Source organism: Bidens hawaiensis, unplaced genomic scaffold (assembly GCF_021521415.1).
Source record: "Bidens hawaiensis isolate Kalapana, Puna unplaced genomic scaffold, B.hawaiensis_p1.1 tig00000369_1, whole genome shotgun sequence".
In the NCBI taxonomy this organism is placed as follows: Eukaryota; Viridiplantae; Streptophyta; class Magnoliopsida; order Asterales; family Asteraceae; genus Bidens; species Bidens hawaiensis.
In genome coordinates, this window is record NW_027491028.1 from 4,979,390 (window position 1) to 5,004,860 (window position 25,471).

The 25,471-nt window shown below is 33.0% G+C and overlaps 2 protein-coding genes across 2 annotated transcripts; one reads left to right on the forward strand and one right to left on the reverse strand.

Annotated features, from left to right (window-relative positions):
* The first annotated feature begins 1,603 nt into the window (after nt 1–1,603).
* Nucleotides 1,604–13,082, forward strand: LOC143623019 (kinesin-like protein KIN-7O). Its single transcript, XM_077094027.1, has 35 exons — nt 1,604–1,798; nt 2,814–2,903; nt 4,072–4,190; nt 4,351–4,464; nt 4,554–4,635; nt 4,840–4,907; nt 4,985–5,059; nt 5,158–5,303; nt 5,378–5,480; nt 5,634–5,714; nt 5,804–5,872; nt 5,967–6,026; nt 6,116–6,277; nt 6,462–6,518; nt 6,632–6,868; nt 6,933–6,998; nt 7,074–7,181; nt 7,269–7,430; nt 7,546–7,722; nt 8,074–8,145; nt 8,357–8,422; nt 8,640–8,762; nt 8,852–8,965; nt 9,523–9,609; nt 9,683–9,886; nt 9,970–10,094; nt 10,167–10,218; nt 11,021–11,227; nt 11,316–11,405; nt 11,485–11,625; nt 11,690–11,866; nt 11,932–12,096; nt 12,202–12,321; nt 12,553–12,624; nt 12,711–13,082. The coding sequence occupies exons 1-35, from the start codon at nt 1,675–1,677 to the stop codon at nt 12,933–12,935; spliced, it is 4,140 nt and encodes a 1,379-aa protein (XP_076950142.1). The 5' UTR covers nt 1,604–1,674; the 3' UTR covers nt 12,936–13,082.
* A 2,076-nt stretch (nt 13,083–15,158) lies between these two features.
* On the reverse strand, nt 15,159–18,713 carry LOC143623898 (uncharacterized). Its single transcript, XM_077094701.1, has 6 exons — nt 18,385–18,713; nt 16,576–16,813; nt 16,374–16,484; nt 16,134–16,216; nt 15,416–15,473; nt 15,159–15,335 (listed from the first exon to the last, which is right to left on the reverse strand). Exons 1-6 carry the CDS (start codon nt 18,670–18,672, stop codon nt 15,256–15,258), a joined length of 858 nt encoding a protein of 285 aa, XP_076950816.1. The 5' UTR covers nt 18,673–18,713; the 3' UTR covers nt 15,159–15,255.
* Between the last annotated feature and the right edge of the window lie 6,758 nt (nt 18,714–25,471).

The following is a 25,471-nucleotide window of genomic DNA, read 5'->3' on the forward strand; positions in this document are numbered from 1 at the left end:
ATTAGAAATCTGTTACACGAATACATTGACCACACACTCCTTGTGATACGATACCCTATTTGCTCTAACTATTTAGAATAATTAGGTTTTCGATTGACTCAAACGACGGTCATCACACACACATATAATTAATAATGTAATTAGTAATAGAAAGATAAGTGTCATAACACATTAACAACAAACAAACAATACTATTTATTGTACGAAAATGATCTATTTAATAGAAAACATACAAAGAATAAACATCTTTAATTTCAAATAAGTATTTTTAAAAGTTAATTCAACTTTCAAGAAATAACTTATGAAAAATACTTGTTAATCAGCTCTAAATGAAATACATCACTTTCAAATCTGCAAAATTCAGAACAAGAAAAACATATATAATTTCAATAAGCAAAACTAAAACATGGTTTAAGTATTAAATTTTGTTTTTTTATAAAATCAAACATTGTCGAGTGGTTTTCCACCAAAACTAGTCAGGTGTGGGGTTTTTTGAATCTATTTCAAATTGTTTCGGCGTGAAATTTCATATATGGGCCATGCCAAATCCCATCAGATAATGATAATTGTTAGACAATAGTTGTTGACTAAACATATTATAGGCCCTGTACGACTATATAACCTGCATATTTTTAAACTGGTCCTGCACATATAAAAAACACAAAATTCAAAAAAAAAAAGAAGCTAATCGGTGAAAAAAAAGACAAAAACAATTTTTGTAGGCTTGGGTTATACATACACCATGTTGGTTATTCATACACCAGGGTAGCCTATACGAGTCGTATAGGCTCTATACGGCTGGTATAGGTGCATGGTCAAGTCATTTTCAAGCAGAAGTGTCAGGTTTTATTCTTTTGTATCGTATAGCACCTATACGGCTCGTATAGGGCTATATGACTCGTATATGGTCTATTTGACCCGTATAGTTTTTTCTTTCAAATTTAAAACTAAAAAAATATTAAAACAACACCCGAGTTGGTTACAAAATAAAAATATACCAACCTACGTACAACATGAGCGTTTCGGGGTAACGACTTTCTAGATGTGGTAATGCAATCCATTTTGATTGACACATATATGAGTTATCTAAGATTTTGAAATATAATTGCTATAAAAATAGTTTCATTTGTTGGTGCAGATGTTTTGGCTCGTGTTAACTCAACTTTTGAAATATAGCCTTCATAATACAGCCTTTTGAAAATCGATACCTGGTTTATACGGGTCGTATACCACATATACGAGTCGTATAGACCAGAAAAGTAATTAAAAATCTCTGGTCAAAGTACATGCTGATGCTGTATATACGAGTCTTATAGACCCTATACGACTCGTATAGGTTAGACGAGTTACGTAGGCTATACGAGCTGGAAAATCTATACGGCTCGTATAGGGTCTATATGGCTCGTATAGACTGCAAAAAGCTGCCACACTGACACGTTCATACGCAAGTCAACAGGTTCAGGCTGTACGAGCGGTATAGTGTTATTCCCACACCATGTATGCATGGCATGAGCCTACTAAACAACCACTTAAAAATGAATTTTTTCTACCGAGAATTGTTAAAAAGTCAAAGCTTTCAAATTGCTAAAATTTTGAGGAGGCGGGAAAGCGAACGCTCCAGTCACTACTCAAAACCCTACACACACAACTTCAACTTCAATCCGATCGACGGCAATGGAGAGAATCAACGTGTCAGTGAGAGCACGGCCTCTGTCGCCGGAAGATCTCAAAACCAGCCCCTGGAGAATCCAAGGCAACTCCATATTATTCGCTAATCCACCTAACAAGTTTGATTTCGGTACCATTTCATCTCCTTCTATTGAATTTGATTTCGCGTTCATCCGTTGCGTGTTATTATTCTGTTTCCGGTATGAACTACTGATGCCTAATTAACTACTCTCTAGGTTTTTAATTGACGCTTTCTAGATGTTTTACTTGACGTTATTCGGTTTCACTATTTGATTTATGCCTATGGAATGGATGTCAAAATTTGAGCTGTACTAAGGTTGAATTTGAGTATTGAGTACGAATTGGAGCTTATAACTATGCAGTCAAAATATCAATGATATAGCGGCTTATAACTAGCAGAATATCCGTACCGATAATATTGATTGATATTGGACTGAAATATCACTGATTTTCCCGATGTTAGTTTTTTAAGTCTTAATTGTCAGTTTTTAGTGTTTAATGTTAGTGGTTTAAGTCTTAGTCAGTTTCTACTTGCTACAATTGTTAGTGTTTTGTAAGTTGCAAAAGGTTAACATGTTAATGGTAGGAGAGTATACTGAATTGTTAGTGTTAAATTGCATATATGTGTATATATATATATATCAATTCTACATGACGTTAAAATTACCGATATCCCACTGCGATAACTGCTATCTCAAATATTGGTCCTTGACCGGCATACGATATTTTTCCAGATTAACTGCATAGGCTTATAAGGACTTCTTCTAGAATTATTTATGTATTTTCTGAGCCCTATGTATGTTTATGTATTTAGTGGCAGTTACTAGTTAGATTGAATAGTTAAGTTTTGATGTATACTGTTGGATTGAGCAGAGTTAGCTTTGCATACAGCTCTATGTCAAACTGAGAACATATATTAATCCAAGTTGTTTTATATAAAATGCTGATTTTGTTGAACAAAGTAATAAGTTTTGTAAGATAAATGATATTTGCATTAAATACAAGCCAAAATTGCAATTGTTTTATACTTTTTAAGGATTAATATGCAGCTCTTTGGGAAAAGGAGTGACCTGTGAGTATCTTGTTTGATTTCTAACATTTTGCCTTTATATTATATCGGTTAGACCGGATTTTCAGGGAGGATTGTAAAACTGTGGATGTTTATGAATCAAGAACGAAGGCTATTGTTGCAGCATCTATCGGTGGTTTTAACGGTATGTTTTAAATAATCAGTAATCTAATGACGTGGTTTCTTATTCAGTATCTTTTTTTTGGTTTCAACACATTCAAGTCTGATAAGCACATATCATTTGATGTCAACAACATGCTTTATATTTGGAATAAATATGATCACATGTTGAAAACTTGGATCTGGAGGCTGATATTGCACTGTTTTAGGTTTATCTAGTGCTCCTTTCTTAACGGTTAACAAGGGACTGTAATTTAATACATGATATGAAGCTTAACACCTTTCATGTGCAAACTATAGCGGCTTTGAATTAACACCATTTTCATTTTGTTTGAATCTAAAATGTGCTCTAATTTGTTGGGTCTCCATACTATTCACAGCCGTCATATCATTTTGTAATATTCTCTTTCACTATTAATGGAAAGCATTTATTGATTGAATCTCGTATTTTGCATTTATTATATTCTGTTTGCTAATTAATGATTAGCAGTGTAGATTCCGCATGCACTATTAGTTAGATCTTTGTTATTAATTGTTAGAAAAACCCGATCCTGACATAACTTTAAGTTCAAATGGCACCCACCATGTTCAATTTCCAAAAGTAATGCAATTTTTCGTGGAGGGAGTTGAAGATAAACTTTTTATCTAACTAGCAATATGAAGACCTAATGAGTCATGTGTAAAGATTGCTTTTGATAAATCTTGGTTGATCCTTTCTTTGTATTTTCCAACCAAAAGATCTACATGCAGTACATTTACGTAATGATGATGTGATAAAGGGCAATATATGACTGTTTTAAACGTTTCTATAAACAAAAACAACACATTCAAGATTTTGTTATCTATATACTTTTTCCCCTTCAAACATCTCTATTGCAAATAGACAAATATCACACAACGCCTGAATGGAAGGGCTCTAATTTTGAAGACAGTATGTTATCACTCACTTTATAATAGGATGTGTGAAATGTAACCATGTTTGTTGGTTATTGACTTATTATAAGTCACTTAGTCACATGCATCACCTTGTTTCAATTTGTTCTTTATTGATTATCATGGGACCTAATATGAAAAATTAGCTTTGAAAACCATGATATTTCTATCTTCTTTTACTAAATTGAGCTTAGAAAAAAATACTGTCAGTTATCTTAATGTGTAATGCTTATTTATTAAATATTAATGCTTTTGTTTAGGCACTGTTTTTGCTTATGGACAAACTAACAGTGGCAAAACACATACTATGCGTGGGTCTAGTGCTGAACCTGGAGTCATCCCTCTAGCAGTGCATGATCTCTTTGACATGATACAACAGGTAGCTTTCTTTCAGTTTTATAGTATTAACTTTGTGAAACTTAAACATTCTTTTATAATATTGAAAACAAATATACAGTACAAGAAATGGTACCCACACCGAGAACTGCCGGTGATTTAGTATTCTGCTTATTGGGTTCCTTTATTTCGTTTTTTTAAAGGAAATAGATCGGGAGTTTCTTTTGAGGATGTCCTACATGGAGATCTACAACGAGGAAATAAATGATTTGTTGGCCCCTGAACACCGAAAGCTACAAATTCATGAAAGCATTGAGGTACAAGTTTAAAAATGGCCATTTTCTTTTCTTTTCTTTTTAACCGCTATCTGTTTCATAGTTTTCTCTAATTATGTTGTTATATGTAGCGTGGCATATTTGTTGCTGGCTTAAAAGAAGAAATTGTTACTAGCCCCACGCAAGTGCTTGAATTTATGGAGTTCGGAGAAGGTAATTTTTATAAAAGCTCACACTTTTATGTGACATCATACTTTATCTCATTTATAAAACAATCTTATTACTATATACTAAGTTTCTATCAGCTTTACTATTTTTGTCAAAAGTGTTTAGTCTCTTCCTCCTCTGATTAAATGGTTTTCTATTAATTTTAAAGATCTCATATTCTGCTTGGTTATTTATTTTTCTAATCTATAGCCCATCGTCATATTGGGGAGACAAATATGAATTTACACAGCAGTAGGTCTCATACCATTTTCCGCATGGTATGGTTACTATTTATCTTATCTTTTTCTTTACATGAATTTGTGCTGGTCCATGATATAAAATATGGTATGTACAGATTATTGAGAGCAGGGATAAAGTTGAAGATGAAAATGCTGAGAATTCTTGTGATGCCGTTCGTGTATCGGTTTTGGTATCCGTTATGCAACAAACAAACATTCATTTTAATTCACATCAGATATAGCACACTCTTTTGCTGATATATTTTTTTTTGTTTGCATGTTATCTAAGAACTTGGTAGACCTTGCTGGTTCAGAACGAGCTGCTAAAACTGGGGCAGAAGGTGTTAGGTTAAAAGAGGGTTCCCACATCAACAAAAGCTTAATGACACTTGGAACTGTGATTAAAAAGCTAAGTGAAGGTGCTGAGAGCCAAGGGTAGGTTTGATGTCCACATTTATAAATTTGTAACTCCTGACCCACTTTTATAAATAACTTACTGTTAATTACAGGGGTCATGTTCCTTACCGAGATAGCAAACTTACACGTATCTTGCAGCCTGCGCTGGGTGGGAATGCAAACACAGCCATCATTTGTAACATCACTCTAGCACAGGTGCACTTAAATTTTAGCATGAACTATTTAACAACATTACTGTTAGGTTTCACTAACATTTGTGAATTGAATTTTTGTATATCATCCTCAAGCTAAAGATATTTTATTTAATTATCTTTAGCATCATGGATCTCTTTTTTCATTGAATGACAGATTCATGCTGATGAGACTAAAAGCAGCCTTATGTTTGCAAGCCGAGCTTTACGCGTCACTAACTGTGTTCATGTGAACGAGGTTTGTGTTTAACAACAAATGTCATATATTTTTTGTATTGTAATTCACGCTTCTCTCAACTCTATACCATATTTCTTGTTATTTGACAGATTTTAACAGATGCCGCTTTATTAAAACGGCAAAAGAAAGAAATTGAGGAGCTTCGAGCAAAGTTACAGGTTCGCTATTCATGCCTGAAAAAAATTAATTTAAACTTGATTGCTAATTAATTATTCATTGTTAGTATAATTTTTTTTTGGTACTATCTTTTAGGGTTCTCATTCAGATCACTTAGGAGAGGAGATACTCAACTTGAGGAATACTTTGTTACAGGTTGATAGATCTTAACTAGCTGTTTGCCATATTATGAACCTGTTGTATACTTGTATGTATGTATTGTTAAATGCAATGTCGCCATGTAGAGTGAATTAGAGAGGGAGAGAATAGCTTTGGAGCTAGAGGAGGAAAAGAAAGCTCAAGCTGAAAGGGATAGGATGTTGCTTCAGCAAGAAAAAAAGATTCAGAACTTGAGTTCTATGGTTTTGTGCTCTAATAGAGATGAAGCTACCGGTCAGCTCAAAAAGGTTTGATTAAATAATTTTTTTTTCTGTTACAGATCTTTTAATGTTTTTGATGGAGTTTTTTGTTTGAGTAGTTTTGTCTTTACTTGGTGATCCCTTTTTCTTAATATTCTGCTTGAAATATACCAGCGTTTGTTTGTTGGATCACATTTTTTAACATTTTGTTTCCCAAATTTTGTCTAAAAAGGAAAAGAGGCGTGAGACCTGGTGTCCAGGGAAACTTCCAGAAAAGATCGTGAACAAGGTAATAATAATATATTCTACCACATGTTTCATTTGCATCATGTCATATTATGCACAGTTAGTTGTTTTTTTTTTCTATTCTTACTTAGTCTAAAATGTATCCATGGTCTCCAGTTACCTTGCACCATCCCAAGACAAGCTTCTGCAGTAAAACCTGTTATAAATGAACGTGAAAGAGGACCACTTTTACCTTTTGATGAGCTAGTATATGATAACACTTCGAATGCAATTAAGCAGGAGCGATATTGTAACAATGTGGGACCTGTTGACTTTGGCCTTCCAAATCCAAGATCATTGATACATGTTACAAGCAGAAAAAAAACAACTGCCAGAAAAAAGAGCTTACCTGTGGTTAGTTTTACATATCTTCCTAAATTATGTAGGAATGCATGTAATTGTTCTTTTTTCTTTGCAGGAAAGTGCTGAAATAACAGAAATGCGAGAAGAATATGAGAACTTGCTTTTACAATTTGAAACTCAGGTCATTGTAGTTTCTGCTGCTTTTTATAAAAAAAGTACATTTCGTCTCATTATTGTTGATATTTTATTGTTAAAGAGAACAAGGAGTGAAATTGAAATTGATTACTTAACAAGAAGACTTGTGGAAACTGAAAAAACAAATGAAATCGAAGCAAGTCCTGTTATCAAGCAACTTCAGGAAAAGGTTGGTTGGTTATTTTTTATTATTTCTTAGTTGGGATTTGTGTTTATGCTGATGTCTAGTGAATCTTTTCTTCTTAATCTAATGTAGATTGCAATGTTGGAGATGGAAAGGTCTTCGGAGTCTGCTATTGTATTAGAAACAGACAAAAACATGCAGAGTTTGGAGTCTGTTATTTTATTAGAAACAGACAAAAATACATCAAAAACATCTAATGATGAGATTGCTCTGTTAAGAGATGCAATGTCAAAGGTAATGGTCAAGTTTTCTTTTTTTTTTCTGTTTTTATTTACACATTACATAACTTTCATTGGAATATTTTAATTTCCTAATTTCTAATAATTGATAATGCTTGCATTTCTTTAAGGTTAAGAAAGAATTGGAGGCCTGCAGAGAAGAATGCCAGGTCATCAGTGAAAAACTAGCTTTTGCAGAGGAGAGAGTGGAAGTGGAGAAGGCGTGCAGTGTGGAAAAATCACTTGAAATAGAGCAGCTAAAGAATGATATTAAGTTGCTTGATGATCAAAAAAGAGCAACCGAAGATGTAAGTTTCAGACCGTATATATAATAGGGGGAGGTTAATGTACAAATGAAATTAACGTGCTAAACGTGAGAATCAAGTAGAGTAATTATATATACAAGTAGAGTAATTATGTAATTACTCTATAATAATTACTCTATGATGTAATTACATAACTACTCTACTTGTATTTATAATTGCTCTACTTGACTCAACAAGTAATAATTACTTGTTGAGTCAAGTAGAGCAAATATAAATACAAGTAGAGTAGTTATGTAATTACATCATAGAGTAATTATTATAGAGTAATTACATAATTACTCTACTTGTATATATAATTACTCTAGTGAACCTTTTCTTCATGTTATAATGTAGATTACAATGTTGGAGATGGAAAAGACTTCAAGCTTGCAGAATCTGGAATCTGCCAAGAATAAACAAGAAGAGGTTTGACTTCATGAATCATTGATTCAGTACTTTAGAAATTTATGTTTGTGATAAGAAGAAAATTTCATATTATTAATTTAGTTTTTAGCATAAAATATGTTACTTTTGTATTTTTAAAAGGATGCATTATTATTAGCGTGAAAACCTCACGCAAGAAGAAACAAAAATGTTCTGGACCTCTAGTTTAATCAGTTTATTTTGCATCTTGTAGCTGTACGCGGAGCTCCTGGCTGCACAAGAGGAAGCAAGTTTGACTTGTCAACAACTTACTTTAATGGTATCTATTATCACACTTAACCTAATCTCACGATAATGGTTGATATGCTAACATCATCTAAAGTGGGTATCTATCAATAAAACTATAAGAGTAAGAATGGAAGTAAATATTATAAAAGCTGAACAGAACCTCAACACCATTAGAAAGCAGCTGATAAATTCTGAATTTTAATTTTACTGTTACTCTTACCGCATGAAACTCACACAATGCCATGTAGGATGAGAAGTTGTCAGCAGACGTTCAAGAAATAACATTTGAAATTCAACATTCAAAAACTATTGTTGAGTCAATGATGGATGAACATATACAAAGCTGTTCTACAATGTCAGAACTTATCGCTGTGAGTCTTTTCAAGTTCATGATCTTTAAATTATACCCTGGTAATTGATGTTAATATCATGATGCATTACAGTTTGTTAATTTTTGCAGGGTGTTAGATCTTTCTCTGCCGTTGACTTTATTCAAATAAAAACACTACTCAGTGACTATGAAAAACTTCATTCTGGCATGAAAGCCAAAGTAGACGATCTTGAATGTGAAAAGGTATGGTTCATTCTGGCATATACATACTTTTAGTTTACATTTTTAGTTTTTTACAACAAAAAAGATGAATGCATATAACACAGTTACATATCAAGTACAAAGTCTTATGTCAATTTTTTTTTAATTCTAGATTTTGGCATACATACCCAACCAATTTAATTCATGACATAAAACACATTTTTAAAATATATTATAAAAATTGCAAATCTGCGGGGTCAACACGAGGATCTGTTTAGCTAAAAGGGTTTGACCATTTTGTGTTAGGTTTGTGTCATGTCAGAAATTCGCACCTGTAGTTGAATGTTGCTCAAAGTCTTAGATTGTATTTAATATTCATGAAACTTCCTAATTCACTATCGCCAAAGTGATCATCATTTGTAAACATACTTCGCAAAAAAGAAAATATTTAATATTTATAATAAAATTATCTGGATTTTGTACAAAAAATGTTTTTGGTCAACTCAACCCATTTTGACTGACACAAAATAATTACACATTTTGACCTGTTGTCCAACTGGCACTTTCACCTTCACATTTCTGATGTTTTGTGGTTGTAGCTTCTTATGTACAATCAATCTGAGGACCTGCGGAAACAGATAGAAGAAGCATTACTAAATCAAGAAAAATCTGCAAGGGCTTTATCAGTATGTCAACCAGCTACTTCATGCTCTCACTTCCACCTAACACCATCTGAATTTATTTATTTTTGTCTTCCAGGAACTTTCTGAACAATATGAAACAGAAAAAAATGAACATTTTTCTGACATTGAAACACTACAATATGAAATATCACACCTGTCATCTTCTGCATTAGCTAAAGAAAAGGAAAGTATGAGAAAAGACCTTGAGAAAACAAAAACAAAACTCAAAGAAACCGAGTCTAAGTTAAGAAATACTCTTCAAGAGAAAACAAAGCTAGAGGTAAATTTTTCATTATTTGAGATTCAGTGCAATGATTAACCAAAAGCTTTGACTAATTGCATATTTAAATATCTTATATATAGAGTGAAAAAGCAGCTGCAGAGAGAGAAATTAAACGGTTACACAGTCAGAAGGCTGTTCTTGAACGTGACATGACAAAACGTGAGACAATTGCTGGGAGAAGGCGTGATTCGGTTATGGATAGAAGGCGTGATTCGGTTACGGATAGAAGGCGTGATTCGGTTATGGATAGAAAGCGTGATTCGGTTATGGATAGAAGCTCAAATATCTTTGACTCGAGAAAAGTCAAAGGTCCCGCTGTTGTTGATCAGGTGATTTGAAGTTGGTTTATCATTGCATAAGATAATTTATTGATGCATGAAAATAAGGTCTGTTTAAGTGGATATACGGGATAATTCTATAAATGATGCCACTTTTAGAACATCAGCATCTCTTTTTAACATCAAAAGTAGGCTTTTAAACGAATACGAACGGAGCATGTTCTTGTTCGCTTGTACGTTTATTTTTAGTCGAACAAACGATCGAAGATGAACAATTAAACGAAAAAGGGTCTTCTTGTTCGTGTGTTTGCTTGTTAAGAAAATGAACGTGTTCGTGTTTGTTCTTGTTCATTCGTTAACAGTATAAAGAATGGTACTTGAACGTTGATGGACGAACATAACTGAAGTATTGAACATAGACGAACGGGCGTAACTGATCTAAAATCAGTTGAAAGTAATGTGAAGAACACTGTGTTGGGCCTAAAAAACTACTAAAAACTAGATTCGTAACGGGTCAAAAAAATTTAGACAAATATGTTTACAAAACCTAAATAAACATAAACTAACGAACATAAATGAAAGTAAACGAATGCACTTTCACAAAAATAAATGAACGAACGGGACATGTTTTCATGTTCGTTCAATCGTTCATATAAATAATGAACAAAATTTTATTGTTCATGTTCGTTTGTTTATAGAGTAAATAAACATAAACAAACTTTCTGCGAATGGTTTACTGAACTCGGTCCTTTTACAGGCTTAATCAAAATGCTTGCTAGCATGTAAGCTATCTGGATCTCATACTTAGTTATCAGCTTAATAATATAATTGATTTTCATTGTTCATTTTTCAGGAAGAGTGCAGAAAACTTGAAGTGCTTGCATTTGAGAGGGATATAACTATTGGTTCTCTAGAAGAACAATTAGCAATCGCTAATGACGAAAATCAGCAGGCGATGTTAAGATCTGAAACACTAAACTTTGAAGTAGAAGAATTATCTGAAAAACTAAACTTTTCAAACTCAGAATTGCAAAGATTAGAGGATCTGGTTTCAAGTCTTGTAAGTTATCCTGATTTTCATTTGCGTCTTCAATATATTTTATATCTTCAATTTTATTATCAAAACTAATTATTTTTTATCGTTTTAGAGGGCCGAATTGGAAGAAGCAAGACAATGTAATGAGAATACAAATAGTTCTATTAACAGGTTGTTGGAGGAAAAGGAAGAAATGGCTATGGTATTATTCTATTATTGGTTGGTTTTAAAGCTGAATTTCTATTCAGTTGATTTATTATAACACCTTGAGTAACATGCAGCAACTTACTGAAGCTCTTCTGGCAATTGAAGAAGAAAGGGCAATCTGGTCCACGACAGAAAAAGCTTCAATTGAAGCCGTCGAAAACAAATCAAAATCATATAAGGCTGAAATTGATCTGTTAACAGATGCACTGTCGAAGGTATTGGTCAAGTTCTTTTAATTTACATATTACAATGATTGATGGTGTATTGCATTTTTGTAAGGCTAAGAACGAATTGGAGGTCTGTAGAGAAGAATGCCAGGTCATCAGTGAAAACCTGGTTTCTGCTGAGGAGAAAGTAGAAGTGGAGAAGGCGTGCAGTGTTGAAAAATCACTTGAACTTGAGCAGTTAAAGAATGATATTAAGTTGCTTGATGATAATAGGAGAGTAACCGAAGATGTAAGTTTTTCAAACCATATATATGTATGTGTGTGTGTTTCTTACATGCAATGATAATTCTTCAGGCTTTGAAGTCAAAACTAGAAGCTCTTTCTTCGGATCATCGAAATGCATGCGAAAAAGTCGATGTACTTATGACAGATTTGAATGCACTTAAAAAGGAAAGAGAAGACCTGGCGCTCAAAGTGAAGGAGTTTGGTCAAAATTCAGTTCCTATAGATGATATCAAGGTTTCGCTTTACTTTCTTAATTCTTATTATTAATTTCCTATTGACAGTCATGCAAAAATATCACACTTAACAGTTAACACTAATTCTGTAATCTTATATTTATAGAAATTACAAAATCAGCTTCTTGAAATTACCAAAGAACGAGATCAAGTGCTGGCTCAGATTAAAGTACTGCAAAAAGATAAAGCCGAGCAGCAATCACTCATGGAAAAATATATTGAAAAGGTAAAAAGCTTAAGCTTCATTGTTGTTATCTAGAATTTCATTTGATTATTTGATGATATATTAGTATTTTGGTTCTAACACAGATTAAATTACTGCAAAATCATAAAGCCGAGCAGCAATCGCTCATGGAAAAATATAATGAAAAGGTAAAAAAACTTAAGCTTCATTGTTGTTATCTAGAATTTTATTTGCTTACTTGATATAATAATATTTTGGTTCTATTTTAATCAGCTCTTAAATGCAAAAGCTGAAGTTGAGGATCTGAAAATGAAACTATCCACTCTAGAACCCAAAAATCATAATGTAAGCTTCTTATTCTTGGTCAAACAACTCAGATATGACTTATTTTAAATATTTATTTATCATTATTATTTTTAATTTTTAAACAGGAGGATAAAGCTAAAAACAACATGCAGTCGGCAAAACTGAGAATGAGGCTGCATGGGGCACAAACAAAGCTAGATAGCATTCGGGTGAAGTGCAAAGAACAAGCACAAGAGAGAGATTACATGCATAAGCAATTTGAAGAAGCTGCAGTGAAGTTAAAAAGAGAGTTGGCGTCACGTGGAAGTGAAATTCTCAACCTCAAGAAACAGCTTAGGAATGTCTCGTAAGTTTTGTTTGTGTACATAGTTTAACATAAATTGGAAAATATATCTGTTATCATTTTTGGAGGTAGATTATGGCAGGATAATAAAGGTCTAAAAGTTTATTTGTATTCTGCATATTGTGATGCAAACATTGCTAGCATCAAATGTAGTCAAAATCAAGAAAGTGTAATGCTGTAGTTTTGCATGTTATAATCTGGTTATTTAGTTTTAGATAATTTTGATAAATTTAAATAGGCCCAAAATTAATCCGATAACTTTATTCTGTTTTGTGATGATAGTAAACCAACATAGCGGCCGGTTGGTTATCAAAGCATCGATTAAAACTTTATTTTCTGATAGCTTTCCAAACTAAAAAGGTTATTGCCACACATTAAATGTTTGAGATTGAGTTTGAAAATTGCTTATTGATTTATTGGCCATGATTTGAGGCTTTTGGAAAACTGCTTTTAAACCCTCTCAAAAAGCTAAAATACAAAAGATTTTTATGATTGCCAAATATATTTTAACTTATTGACTTTTTGAAAACAACAATAAGCCAATAAACATTTTTCGTGGGTGTTTAGGATTCCTTATTTTAACTCATTATAACTTATAACTTACAGATTATAAGTTATAAAGTGTTTGAGAAACTTAGGTTTTGTGAGTGTATAAGATCAGGGCTGGCTTAACATCTTTTGTGGCATAAAGCAGAGAAAAAAATTGAGGCCTTTAGTAATAAATATATTTTAAAAATTATTTTTGAAGTATACTAATAATGTATATGTAACATAGATACAATTTAATTTATAATTATAACAAGATTTCTATAAAAATATAATACACATAAATTGGTTAGTGGTCACGTCATTATGCATTGAACTTACTAATATTTTAAATACAAAACAATTTTAAGAAACAAAAGTCCCTATTTATAATCTTCAATAGTCATCTTCTTCAACACTTCAACAACCAACAACACCTATTAAAAAAACAGAGCAAATGCAAAAATTATTCTTACTATTTTGTAACAAAAGTTTATTTCTTCTTTCTTCATAGTCATGAATATCAAGTATCAATCAATCAATCAATCATATACCAGTGGAGTCTCACCAATAGCAAAGCTATAAGTAGGGTCTGGGGATGATGGGATGTAGGCACACCGTACCTCTATCTAGTGGGATAGAGATGTGGCTTTCAGAGAGACCCTATGAATATAAAGTATCACAGTTACATATCTATAATATATATAAACGAAGACATAAAAATCCTACGTGTCGCGATGTGGTCGCTCCCCCTTTTTTTTAGAGTCACTAGATTTGCTTGATTTTTAAATGGAGGCTTCTCATGCATTTGACCCGAATTCATAGGTATGAGTCTTACCAAACCTAGATATTCCTTAAACGGGTTATAACATCCCATTAAATTAAAAATTATTCTCATCAAATTATTTTTGTAAAAATCCTATAAAATAGGATATAATAAAAAACAATATCTTATTTATTTTAAAAAAAGATATATATTAATTAAATTAAAAAACCAATTTCATAGTAAAAAATATAAACGGGTCTTAGGTCTCATCAAAACCATATAACTTTTAAACCGGGTTATAACATCTCATTTGTTTGTGAAACAATTTATCATCAAACCATAAGTATATTATTAACTTTCATACAATAAAAAAAATAAAAATTCAAAAAATAAATGAATATTAGAACAAACAATAAAAATTGTAGGCCTCCAATGCCATTACCTCATTTGGATGACCCAAGAAACGGGCATGTATAAGTGTATAAGTTACAATATTATAACTTATACTTCATGCCTTAAATAAGTTGTAAAAAGGTAAAATAAGGAATCCAAACACCTTCAAACTCAATCCCAAACATGTTCTAAATACACAACTCTAAACAACATTGTGGTTAAATTTTATAATCAATTTAAGTAGATAACGAATCACGTTGTGAGAACCGAATAAAAGCGCATAACTGTTTACGCAATTTTCTGCTTATACTTAAAATTGATTTGGTATTGAATGGTGCTTTTTGGACCAAACTAAAACTAATAATTTATGACTTAAACATCAAATGTAAAACATAAATTACAGTTTCTTATTGACTGAAACAATGAATGCATGACAAAGCTAGCAAAAATCTTTCAGATTTTACACTCAAAATATCAAAAGTAACCAAACCTACACTGTTCTTAGGTTTTCAAAAAGTAATAGCCAAGATTTTACACTCAGAATATCAAAATGACCGAATATGGCATCCATTCTCAGATCACAAATCAAGACATCAAAGTCATCTTAAAAATCTCATCTTTTAACCTACACGTAAAAACATGCTCATACAATCCCATGTTTGCGCTCCAAAGCATTGGTGATCCTTGTAATGCAATATGCTGCGCTCAATGGATATCCAGATACTGCAAAAAAAAAGTACAGGAACAAAAAAATGGGGTCGACTGTATGCAGATTGTAACATTACATGCATATATAAACTTACTTGAAATAAAATCCTCTATGTAGTCGCATTCAATCTTGCCATGGGCCATTGCACCAACCTGAGCATAAATATGTTAAAATATTGTTTTCTAACAACCGATTTGAGCCCTTGACCAAACTCGGTTTTTTGTTGCAACCATAACATCTTTCTTTAAAATGCTAAAAGAATTAACAAGCAGGTTTGATAGGCGGTAAAATGCCAAATAAGATACTTTTCCTAAATATTATTTATTGACGTGTTCTTTTCAGAACCAATAGTATGCTGAATACGAATCCCGTAAAGGTACCTATGAGAAACATATGTTTATTTATCTCTATCTGCTCTTTCTCTGATTTTTTTCTCTCCTGAATCTTTATAATAAAAATATAAAAATGAGCACAGTATGTTCATATATGCATTTAAACAACAGACTATCAAAATCATAATTGTTAAACATTAAATTAAATTATTGAAATTTACATTCATTCTAGTCAATTTTACTAGAATAATACAAATTTACTCTCTCCTTTCATTAAATAATACATAATTTAATATAATTATGAAATTAACTCTCTCCTTTCATTAAAATTTGTCTAAAATCACGTGTTATTACAAAACGAGTTTCTTTTAGCATTCTAACGATGACTTGTTTGCAACAAAAGATTGAACACAGCAGTTCAAAGTGTCAAATATTGAATTTAAAATAAATGAATCCTATATTACTTGTAAAATTACATACCACAAACACAAGAGTTGCATCTTTGTCCACCGAAGTCACATAGTCATGCATATCAACCAACTTTTCTGAACTATGTGAAAACCCTGCTCCACAAAAAAATATCAGATATTTTTATTTTTTTTTGTAATTTAAAAGTAAAAATGTAAAATTGTAAAAAAAGGTTTTTGTGAAAGGAATATTGACAAAGTGTTTTGTGTAAACCATTTTAAAGTCTAACAAGACTGAGTCTAAATCACAAACCTATCTTGAGTGAGTTAACCGGGAGATACTGAGTTACAGGATTCTTAATCACACGCAAAAGCTTTTCCCGCTTTCCAACAGCAGAAATACTCAGTTTTTGAAGCAATTGCACTGTTAACATCAAGAAAGTCAACACGGTCAAAAGTCAAGAAAGCCAAACAAGTTATAAACATTTGTTTATATTAAAACCAGTCAAACTTACACATGATTCCAGCAAAACGTTTAAACGTCCTTGGAATACGAACGTGCGGTTTGATTTCAATAAGTACGCCTTTTTCAGTTCTCACATATAAAGCTCTTAGTTTACCAGCTTTATTCAGTGGGCTATCTAAAATATTCAATATTGCTTGATGAGAAATGTCGGGTCGGTACTCAGCAGGGTTTCGATTGTTTTTCTTTAAAAAATTGGCATGGTCCTCCGAATTCAACAATTGATAACTCTGAAGAAACACATATACAAATAGAATGCATCAATAAATGACTAGAAATAAGACAACTACAAGATAACCTCAAAAAAGTAAAAACTATAAAAATCCACCATTACAATACGGTCAGTATCAGGTTGAACCCACAAACCCGTTCAGCTAAATGGTGTGTCCGTGTCAACCAGACGGGTTCGCGGGTTGACCAATTTAACCCGTTTTTTTTTCAGTTTAGTTTTTAAATTGCTTTTATGTTTTATGTCATAAATTAATTTGATTGAGTAATTTATGCCAACTTTTTAAACTTAAAAGAGAAATTGGATATGGGATTTTATAAGTATGTAGTCATGTAACTGTTTTATATACATTTGTATTTTTTCTGCTAAAATTGTAAATTTAAAGTACTAAACAGCAATAAAAATTGAAAAAGAAATTAAATTCAAGTTAAGTTAAGTGGGTCGTGTTTCTGTCAACCAGCGGATATTCGGTTCGTGTTGGGTTGGACCCGCGGACACGACCCGTTTAACACCCTTATGTTCAATACAAAACTAATTTAAAGCAGAAAAAACCACATAAACAGTTGTACATATTATTGAACCTTAAGATAGTAAGTTTTGTAATTGCATAACCCCTCAGTTTCTTGCACTGCACCCTAATTATTCAAAAAAATTTATATTATCACTTAAATCTCCTAAGTACCTTCCAACAAAGGCCAACTAAAGAATCAACTAAAAATACTTAATCTTCTAATATTGAGAAAAAAATCAAATTCATGTTAAACATGACGTGTTCGTGTCAACCCGTGAATATTTGTGTCGTGTTCGAGTCCTTACATCTGACACGAATTTTCAAGTTCTTTTGAGTTAAACCCGCGAACACGACCAGTTTAGCATGCCTACATTCATTACAAACCTAATTTTAACTCTGAGTACACACTAAGTTATGTAACTGCATAACCATCTCTCTTTCTATCTCCCCCTATATGTAACATGCACCTATATGTATGTGCGTCTCCATGCAGTTAATGTGGTAAAAATCGAATATCAGGCAAGGACCGATATTTGAGATAATGGGATATAGGTTGTCGCGGTGGGATATCGGTAACTTTAGAATCATGCAGAATTTATATATATAGCAATTTAACATACTCTCTATACCATTAACAAATGAACATTTTGCAACTTACAAATCACTAACAACTGTAGCAAGTAGAAATTGATTAAGACTTAAAACACTAACAGTTGACAGTTAAGACTTAAAACACTAATAGCAGCAATAAGAAGAAAGACGAATGGAGACCGATAACCGATATTGACTGTGTAGTTGTGTCTATTGTAGACCATAATTTTACAACAATGTATGAATTATCAGTAAAATCTTAACTACCCTCCAACAGAGACCAAGTAAATCAACAAATAAGGAGGTGCATAATTGATTCATATATACTCAATACCATCAAGATTTATCAAAAAGAAAACAAAATGTAATCTTGCAATCCCAAATAGCAATTTTCACAACTTTCATCAACCAGCATCAATCAAATCATAATAAAGCAGCAAACTTTAAGAAAAAAGAAGAAAAAATGTAACCTTGCCAACTTTAGCGACTTCCAAAGAAGCCTTTTCAAGAATGAAGATAACAGCAGGAGAGTTCTTATGAGTCCCCTGTTGCCCACCCAAACTAACCGGAATACCCGAGAGTTCTTGTGCAGCTTCTTCTGCTTTCTCTTCATCTGATTCTCCAGGCTTCAATTTCTTCTGGGCACCCTCTTCTTCGACGAACCCTGCATTATCTTCTTCTTCTTCTGAATCTTTATCGTACCTTTCGGATTTTGATTTCTTTCTTTTGTGACCTTTAGCTGCATATGGCCTCACCATGTTTTACTGATAATGGGTATTCAAACTATTAGTGCATAATTAGAGAAACCATATATATGGGTAATCGTGAAGAACGGTAAGTGGGTTTACCTTGTGTTTAAGAGCGGCGGAGATTAGAGGATGCTGGTGGCGGCTGTGAGATTTAAGATGGATGGGTTTTGTTTTGAGCAATTGAACACGACGCCCTCAACTTTATTTCAATCGTTTATTTACCCCTGTAAATAAAAGAAATATACTGGTGTGTTTGGATACTTTATCTGAAATGTAATTATAAACTTAAATGACTTTGAAAAGGAGTTTGTATAAAAGTGTTTGGATTAACTCATGCTAATAAGTTGTTTTTTAAGCAGTGTTTGGGAATAGAACACCCTTTCAGTTAATAAGTTAGAAATTCTTAACTTTTCAAAACCCTCTTAGTTTGCCTTAGCCATAAGTTAAAAACCATAAGTCTTTATGGTTTGCCAAACACCTTTTACACATTATTAACTTTTCAAAAAGTTTATAAGTTATAAGTTGGTGGAAATAAGAAATCCCAAACACCCCCTACATAAATGTATGGGGTGACCAATAGCAAATGGCCACCGACACAAACTAGCCGTACGAATCTTTTAAGTAACTTCAAATTTCTCTATTTATGGGGAAAATTTATTTGTCTAAAGGCCAACTGGTGTAAAACCCGAACGTACTCAGTATCAAATCAAAGAACACAAAGATCCTGATTTTTCTTCATTGGATCGTCCATGCCCCCCCCCCCCCCAAAAAAAATCATTGTATATAAGGATCAAACTTTTGATCTCCATTAAAAAATCCAAGCTTTTTACCACAACACTACTTTAGAAAATGACATAATATTTAATCGTTTATTGCACCTAGAAAAGAAATATATATATATATATATATGACGGTTACCGTACATTAATCCCTTATATCGTACAAACAGTACGCCATTCAAGCGTCCGATCAAGTTTTTTAAAACACACGCCTCTTTCATCAAAAAGGGTAACATTGTCAATTAGTCTCCCTAAAATCACTCTCAATAATCAACCTATTAAGAGAGCGGTTACCGTAAACTAATCTCGACGACGAAAGCGTACTCATTCAATCAACTAAAACTATCAACTGTTCTGGCGACGAATCAACTGAAGAACACTACATTCAATCGTAGTGAAGATGGATAAAACAAAGAACCCTAACTCATCTGCTTCAACGAATGAACGAAGATCAAAGCATAAACAAGATAAACCTCATATTATCAATAAATCAGGTGTTTGTTTATTATTCCTGTAATCGATTTAGGTTTTTTAGAGAGGTTTTAACAGTTGTTTTCATAAGCGTTTGACAACAATCAGTGGATGTAATCGTTTTAGGGTTTAATTTTATGTTAAATTGTATTATTTGTTTTTAATTATTGATTATTACGTTGTCAATCAACCTCTGTTTGTAAGCATTTGAAAAGCGTTTGGGTTGATTTCACCATAATGGTATACCAAGTGTTAAATAATTACTCTTGTGCATTTGATGAGCGTTTGGTAAGCTTGTTTGTGATAACTGAACAACTGGTTCTGCATATAGTATTAGGCGTTTGATGAGCGTTTGTGATGACTGAATAACATGTTCTTTAACTTGTCTTGTGCGTTTGATGAGCGTTTGGTAAGATTTTTTGTGATAACTGAACAACATGTTCTTTAACTGGTCTTGTGCGTTTGATGAGCGTTTGGTAAGCTTGTTTGTGATAACTGAACAACTGGTTCTGCATATAGTATTAGGCGTTTGATGAGCGTTTGTGATGACTGAATAACATGTTCTTTAATTGGTCTTGTGCGTTTGATGAGCGTTTGGTAAGCTTTTTTGTGATAACTGAACAACTGCGTCTGCATATAGTATTAGGCGTTTGATGACCGTTTTGAAGCTATTTAACATCTGAGTTTTATGTGTGATCAGTTAAACGAAAGGTTAAAACAAAACAAGTTGATGCCGGAGTCAAAAAGCTTAAGACAAAACATGTTGAAGCAAACTCTGATTCGGACTTTGAAGTTCCAATCAACAAATTTTTATCAAATAAGAGGAAAGATGTGGAAGAGAGTAGTTCAGACTCAGACTTTCAAAAACCAAGGAAGAAGGTTGTTAAAGAAAAGAAGCCAGCTAAGAGGGTACAAAGGAAACCTTTTGTTGAATTTATAGACAGAAAGTTGCGGCTCAGATGTGCACCATTTAACATTGTCGATGCAGTGAGTGCAATGAGCTCTGAAAAAAAGATTGTTTGAGAGAAATGGGATTTGGTTCAATATTAAACCTGCAAATTAACCAAACTCCATCAATCTTAGGGCATTGGTTGCTGATGAACTATGATCACCGGTTTAATGAATTGAACATTAGCAGTGGTGTTATTAAGATAACAACAACAAAAGTTCATGAGGTGTTGGGTATACCAATTGGTAAGATACCCGTTTTAGACAGGAGTAGACCAAGGTTGGAGGATGATGCAACTACAGATCTGTTCAAGAACCAATTCCCGACTCCAAAAATAACTATAAAGCATGTGAGAGAGAAATTGATTGCTGATCAAGGAGTTGGTGACATGTTAAAATTAATTTTCTTGTGTTGTTCAACACATGTATAGGATTTATAAAAAAATCAACAACGGTCAACCAACAATTCATCACCGCAATCGATAAAATCTCAGATATTCCAAATATGGACTGATGCAGCTATGTAATTGAAAACCTAAAGATGACAAATGAAGAATAGAAAGGTGTCAATGAATAATACAACGGTCCAATCACCTTCCTTACGATGCTTTACACACATGAGTACCAGAAGAAATATGGTCCATTTGGGACTTCGGTCACAACACCTGCAGTCAACTACATAACAACAACTCTTGCAAGGATGGAGAAATACTTGTATAATAATGGACCTCCTTTAGATGATGATTCTGAAAACGAGGAATACGCTCCTGCATATGAGAATGATGTTGAAGCTAATGTTGAAACTGCAAACAAAAGATTACTTGAGCCTACAACTGATACTGCTGATGCTAGGGGTGTTCACGGTCGGGTTTTCGGGGTTTTAGGGTCAAACCGCAAACCAAACCGTTAGTAACGGTTTTAGTTTTTGCAAACCATAACCAAACCGTAGAAAGAACCGAACCAAACCGTTACTAACGGTTTGGTTTAACGGTTTGGGCCTTTCGGGTTTTTATACAAATTGTTCGACATATGGTATGATATATTTATAGTAAAGTTGTCAATAATTTGCAAATATCAAACATGTTTAAACACGATATGTTCACGGTCTAAGTGTAAATACAAGTTGTTCTAACACACATCAAAATAATCATGTGAACAAACTTTAATATTCCAAAATACATCAAAAAGTTAACGGTTTGACTTAATACATTTTCTAATTCATTGCAAGTCTGCAATTAATATATTATATACATTACTAGTTCTAATTTAACAAATATATTCATATAATTTAAGATATTTTAAGAAATTAAACATAATTAAATTATACAATACGGTCTGGTTTTATACGGTTGGTTTTCTATATAAACTGTAAACCAAACCATTCGCTGCGGTTTGAAATTTTTAAAACCAACCGACCGGTTTGGGCAGTTTCACGGTTTCGAACCGAACCGTGAACACCCCTAGCTGATGCTGGTAAAGATGATGTTGCAGCTGCTTGTGAAATTGCAGCTGCTGGTGAAATTGCAGCTTCTGGTGAGTTAGTAGCTGCTAGTGAGATTGCAGCCACCGGTGACAAGATAATTCCTGAAACTGCTGCTGATAATACAGTTGATATTCCTTCTCCTGATAAACATGCAGAAACAGTTGGTGAGGCACCTGCTGGTGACAACACGATACATCAGCCTGATAAAGATGGTGACAACAAAAAACATGGTAACAAAAAACTTGTTATTTTCATCTAAAAACTCTCTAATGTGTATTTCTTTTAATGATACATTAACATATATCTGGGACAGATGGGGGAAGTGAAACAGAATCAGATAATGCCGATCACAATGCCGAAGGCGAATTTGATGATGATGATGATACGTATTCACATTTGATGTTACAAATACCATTGGGAACACACACAAGAGCTGGTCGACTTTTATATGACCCCACTTCAGCTGTCTGGAATATCTGCTTACCTACCACCAAAAGAAGCCAAGGAAGAAAATGTGAGACATCCATCAAATCAGAATATCTTAATTTAGTTAAAAACTATATTTTCATTTTACAGCATTGGAATAAGAAAATGGATAAGAAAATGGAGAAAATTGAAATACTTTGCAAAGAAATCAATAAATTGGCCCGTAAAGGGAAGGAAAAACATCTATCAAATCCACATATCTTTGCTAGGTGTTGTGATTGGGAAGACATGTTCAATCATAATGTGGTTACCAAAACACAAGAAAGTGAAACCATGAAAAATAACACACTCCTTAATTTAGGTGAGAAAAACAATCTAATTCTTTATCAATATATATATATATATATATATATATATATATATATATATATATATATATATTTGAAAGTTCCCACTTCTTATACAGCTGCCGCAATTGAGTCAGTTCATTCAGATGCAGTAGTTGGTTCAGACACTGTGGTTGGTGAAGAAGGAAGTGGTACAATTCCTGAAGTTTATAATCTATCAGAAGAAAAGATAAAATACGGAGAAACTGTTGATGGTGCAGGGGTTGGTGATGCAAGGTGTGGTGATGCAGTGGTAAATACAGAGGTTGAGGAGCCCAGAAAAGGTAATAAATTAAAAACTTCTTTTATACAACTTAAAAGAATATTATTTATAAAAGTTTATATAACAGCTGTCATTGGTAATGAATCTCAAGTAAACAAAGATGAAGAAATTATAGTAACAGAGCTAGAAGGGAATAATAAACTTGATTCAGTTGTCTCTACAGTACTCGCATGGGCAAAAGAAGTTATTAATATGCTTAAATAATAAACTTAAACGCTTGTCAAACGCTCTATTAATATGTTTATATTTCATATGAAAGATACACAAGTTGGATCGAAAGACGACAAGATGGAACACACTGTTGCAAAAAGTCCAAAAGAAGCTGAAATTCCAAAAGAAGCTGAAGGTATTAAACGCTTCTTAAACGTTTATCTATAGTTTTTTACCAGTTTCATACATAAACGCTTTCTACACGCTCACACTTATTGCTTCACGGTTATCTCACTTGGAGCTGATGTGGTGCATCCAAAAGAAGCTGCAATTCCAAAAGAAGCTGAAGGTATTAAACGCTTCTTAAACGCTTATCTATATTTTTTTTTACCAGTTTCATACATAAAAGCTTTCTACACGCTCACACTTATGCTTCACAGTTATCTCACTTGGAGCTGATGTGATGCATGTTCATACAAATGCCCAAGAGTCTAGTGCCCTTGCATCATAGATGATATAAGGAGGTGAAACCAAAGATGGTGTTGATCCCATAAACACTGATGCAACTCTCGAAGATATCATAGGTAAGACAGAAAAAAATGCATTTGCTTTATAAAAACAAAAATTTAGTAAGCTGCTTCAGTGACTTGAACTTGTTGTTTTCCAGTTACTAGAGTTGAAGAGAAAAACCAAGTGAAAATTTCAAAAGCTGAAACTTGAAAAATTTGATACCCAAAATTTTTATCAACTTGAAAAATGATACCCAAAATTACATCTCCTGTATCATTAATACAAGAAAATAAAGACAAAGAGTTGGTGAGAGAAGAAAGAAAGAGAAAGTTACCTCCTGCATTGAAATTACCATATGCTTTAAGAAAGGTTGAACTAAACACATCAGTCATAGATGATGAAAAAACAATTGCGGGGTATATATTTTTTTGCCTGGACGACATATGGGAAGAGGTTTTCAAGACTACATACATAGATTCATTTAAGGTTATTTTTTGAGAGTTTTTGTCCTGGTTTATATATAACAACAAACTCAATGGATGCATTCTGTGAACTCTTGAACTTTGAAGAAAAGAAAAAATCTGCAGAATCACCATTCAGGTTCTTTGGTACAAGCACACTGCTGGTATGCTTTAATTCTACATGTTATCTTAAAAACGCTTGTTAAACTCTTTAACATGTATTTTGTATCTACGCTTATCAAACGCTTATTTGAATTCTTATGCAGACAACTAACCATTATAATGAGAAATTTGGTCACACAAACGAACAAAGACTCGATGCGTTTACGGACAACATTGAGAAAGAGATGATGAGGTGTGATGTCAAAACAATGAAGGAAGTTGCTATTTTCTTCGTGCCAATACTACATAAAGATCACTTCTATGTGGTTGTTTTCAACCTTTAAACCGGAGTGATAGAGTTGCTTGACAACAATGGACATCAAGAAGTACCGACTAATAAAAAGTTTAAAAATCCAGAAGACAAACAAAAAGAAATCAAAAGACTTTTTGAAGAAAGATACAACAAGAATCCCCAAATCCTGGTAAACGCTCAACAAACTCTCAACAAAAATCTATTATAAAATTTGTGAAATACTTAACTGCTTTTAATGTATTTTTAGAGAACCGTATTCTACATGTATCTTAAGAAAATCAATCACCCCATTGCTGAACAAATCAAAAAGGCTCCAATCACAAGATTAAGGATGTCATGGAGAACAACCGAAAACGGGGTAGATCGTGGGATTTTTTCTATGAGACACATGGAGAAGTATGATGGGAAGAAACCGTGGACGTGCGGATTTTACAAGGAATTTCCTAAACAAGTGAATCGGCTAAAAAAGTTGAGGACAAAGTATTTGGCCAAAATC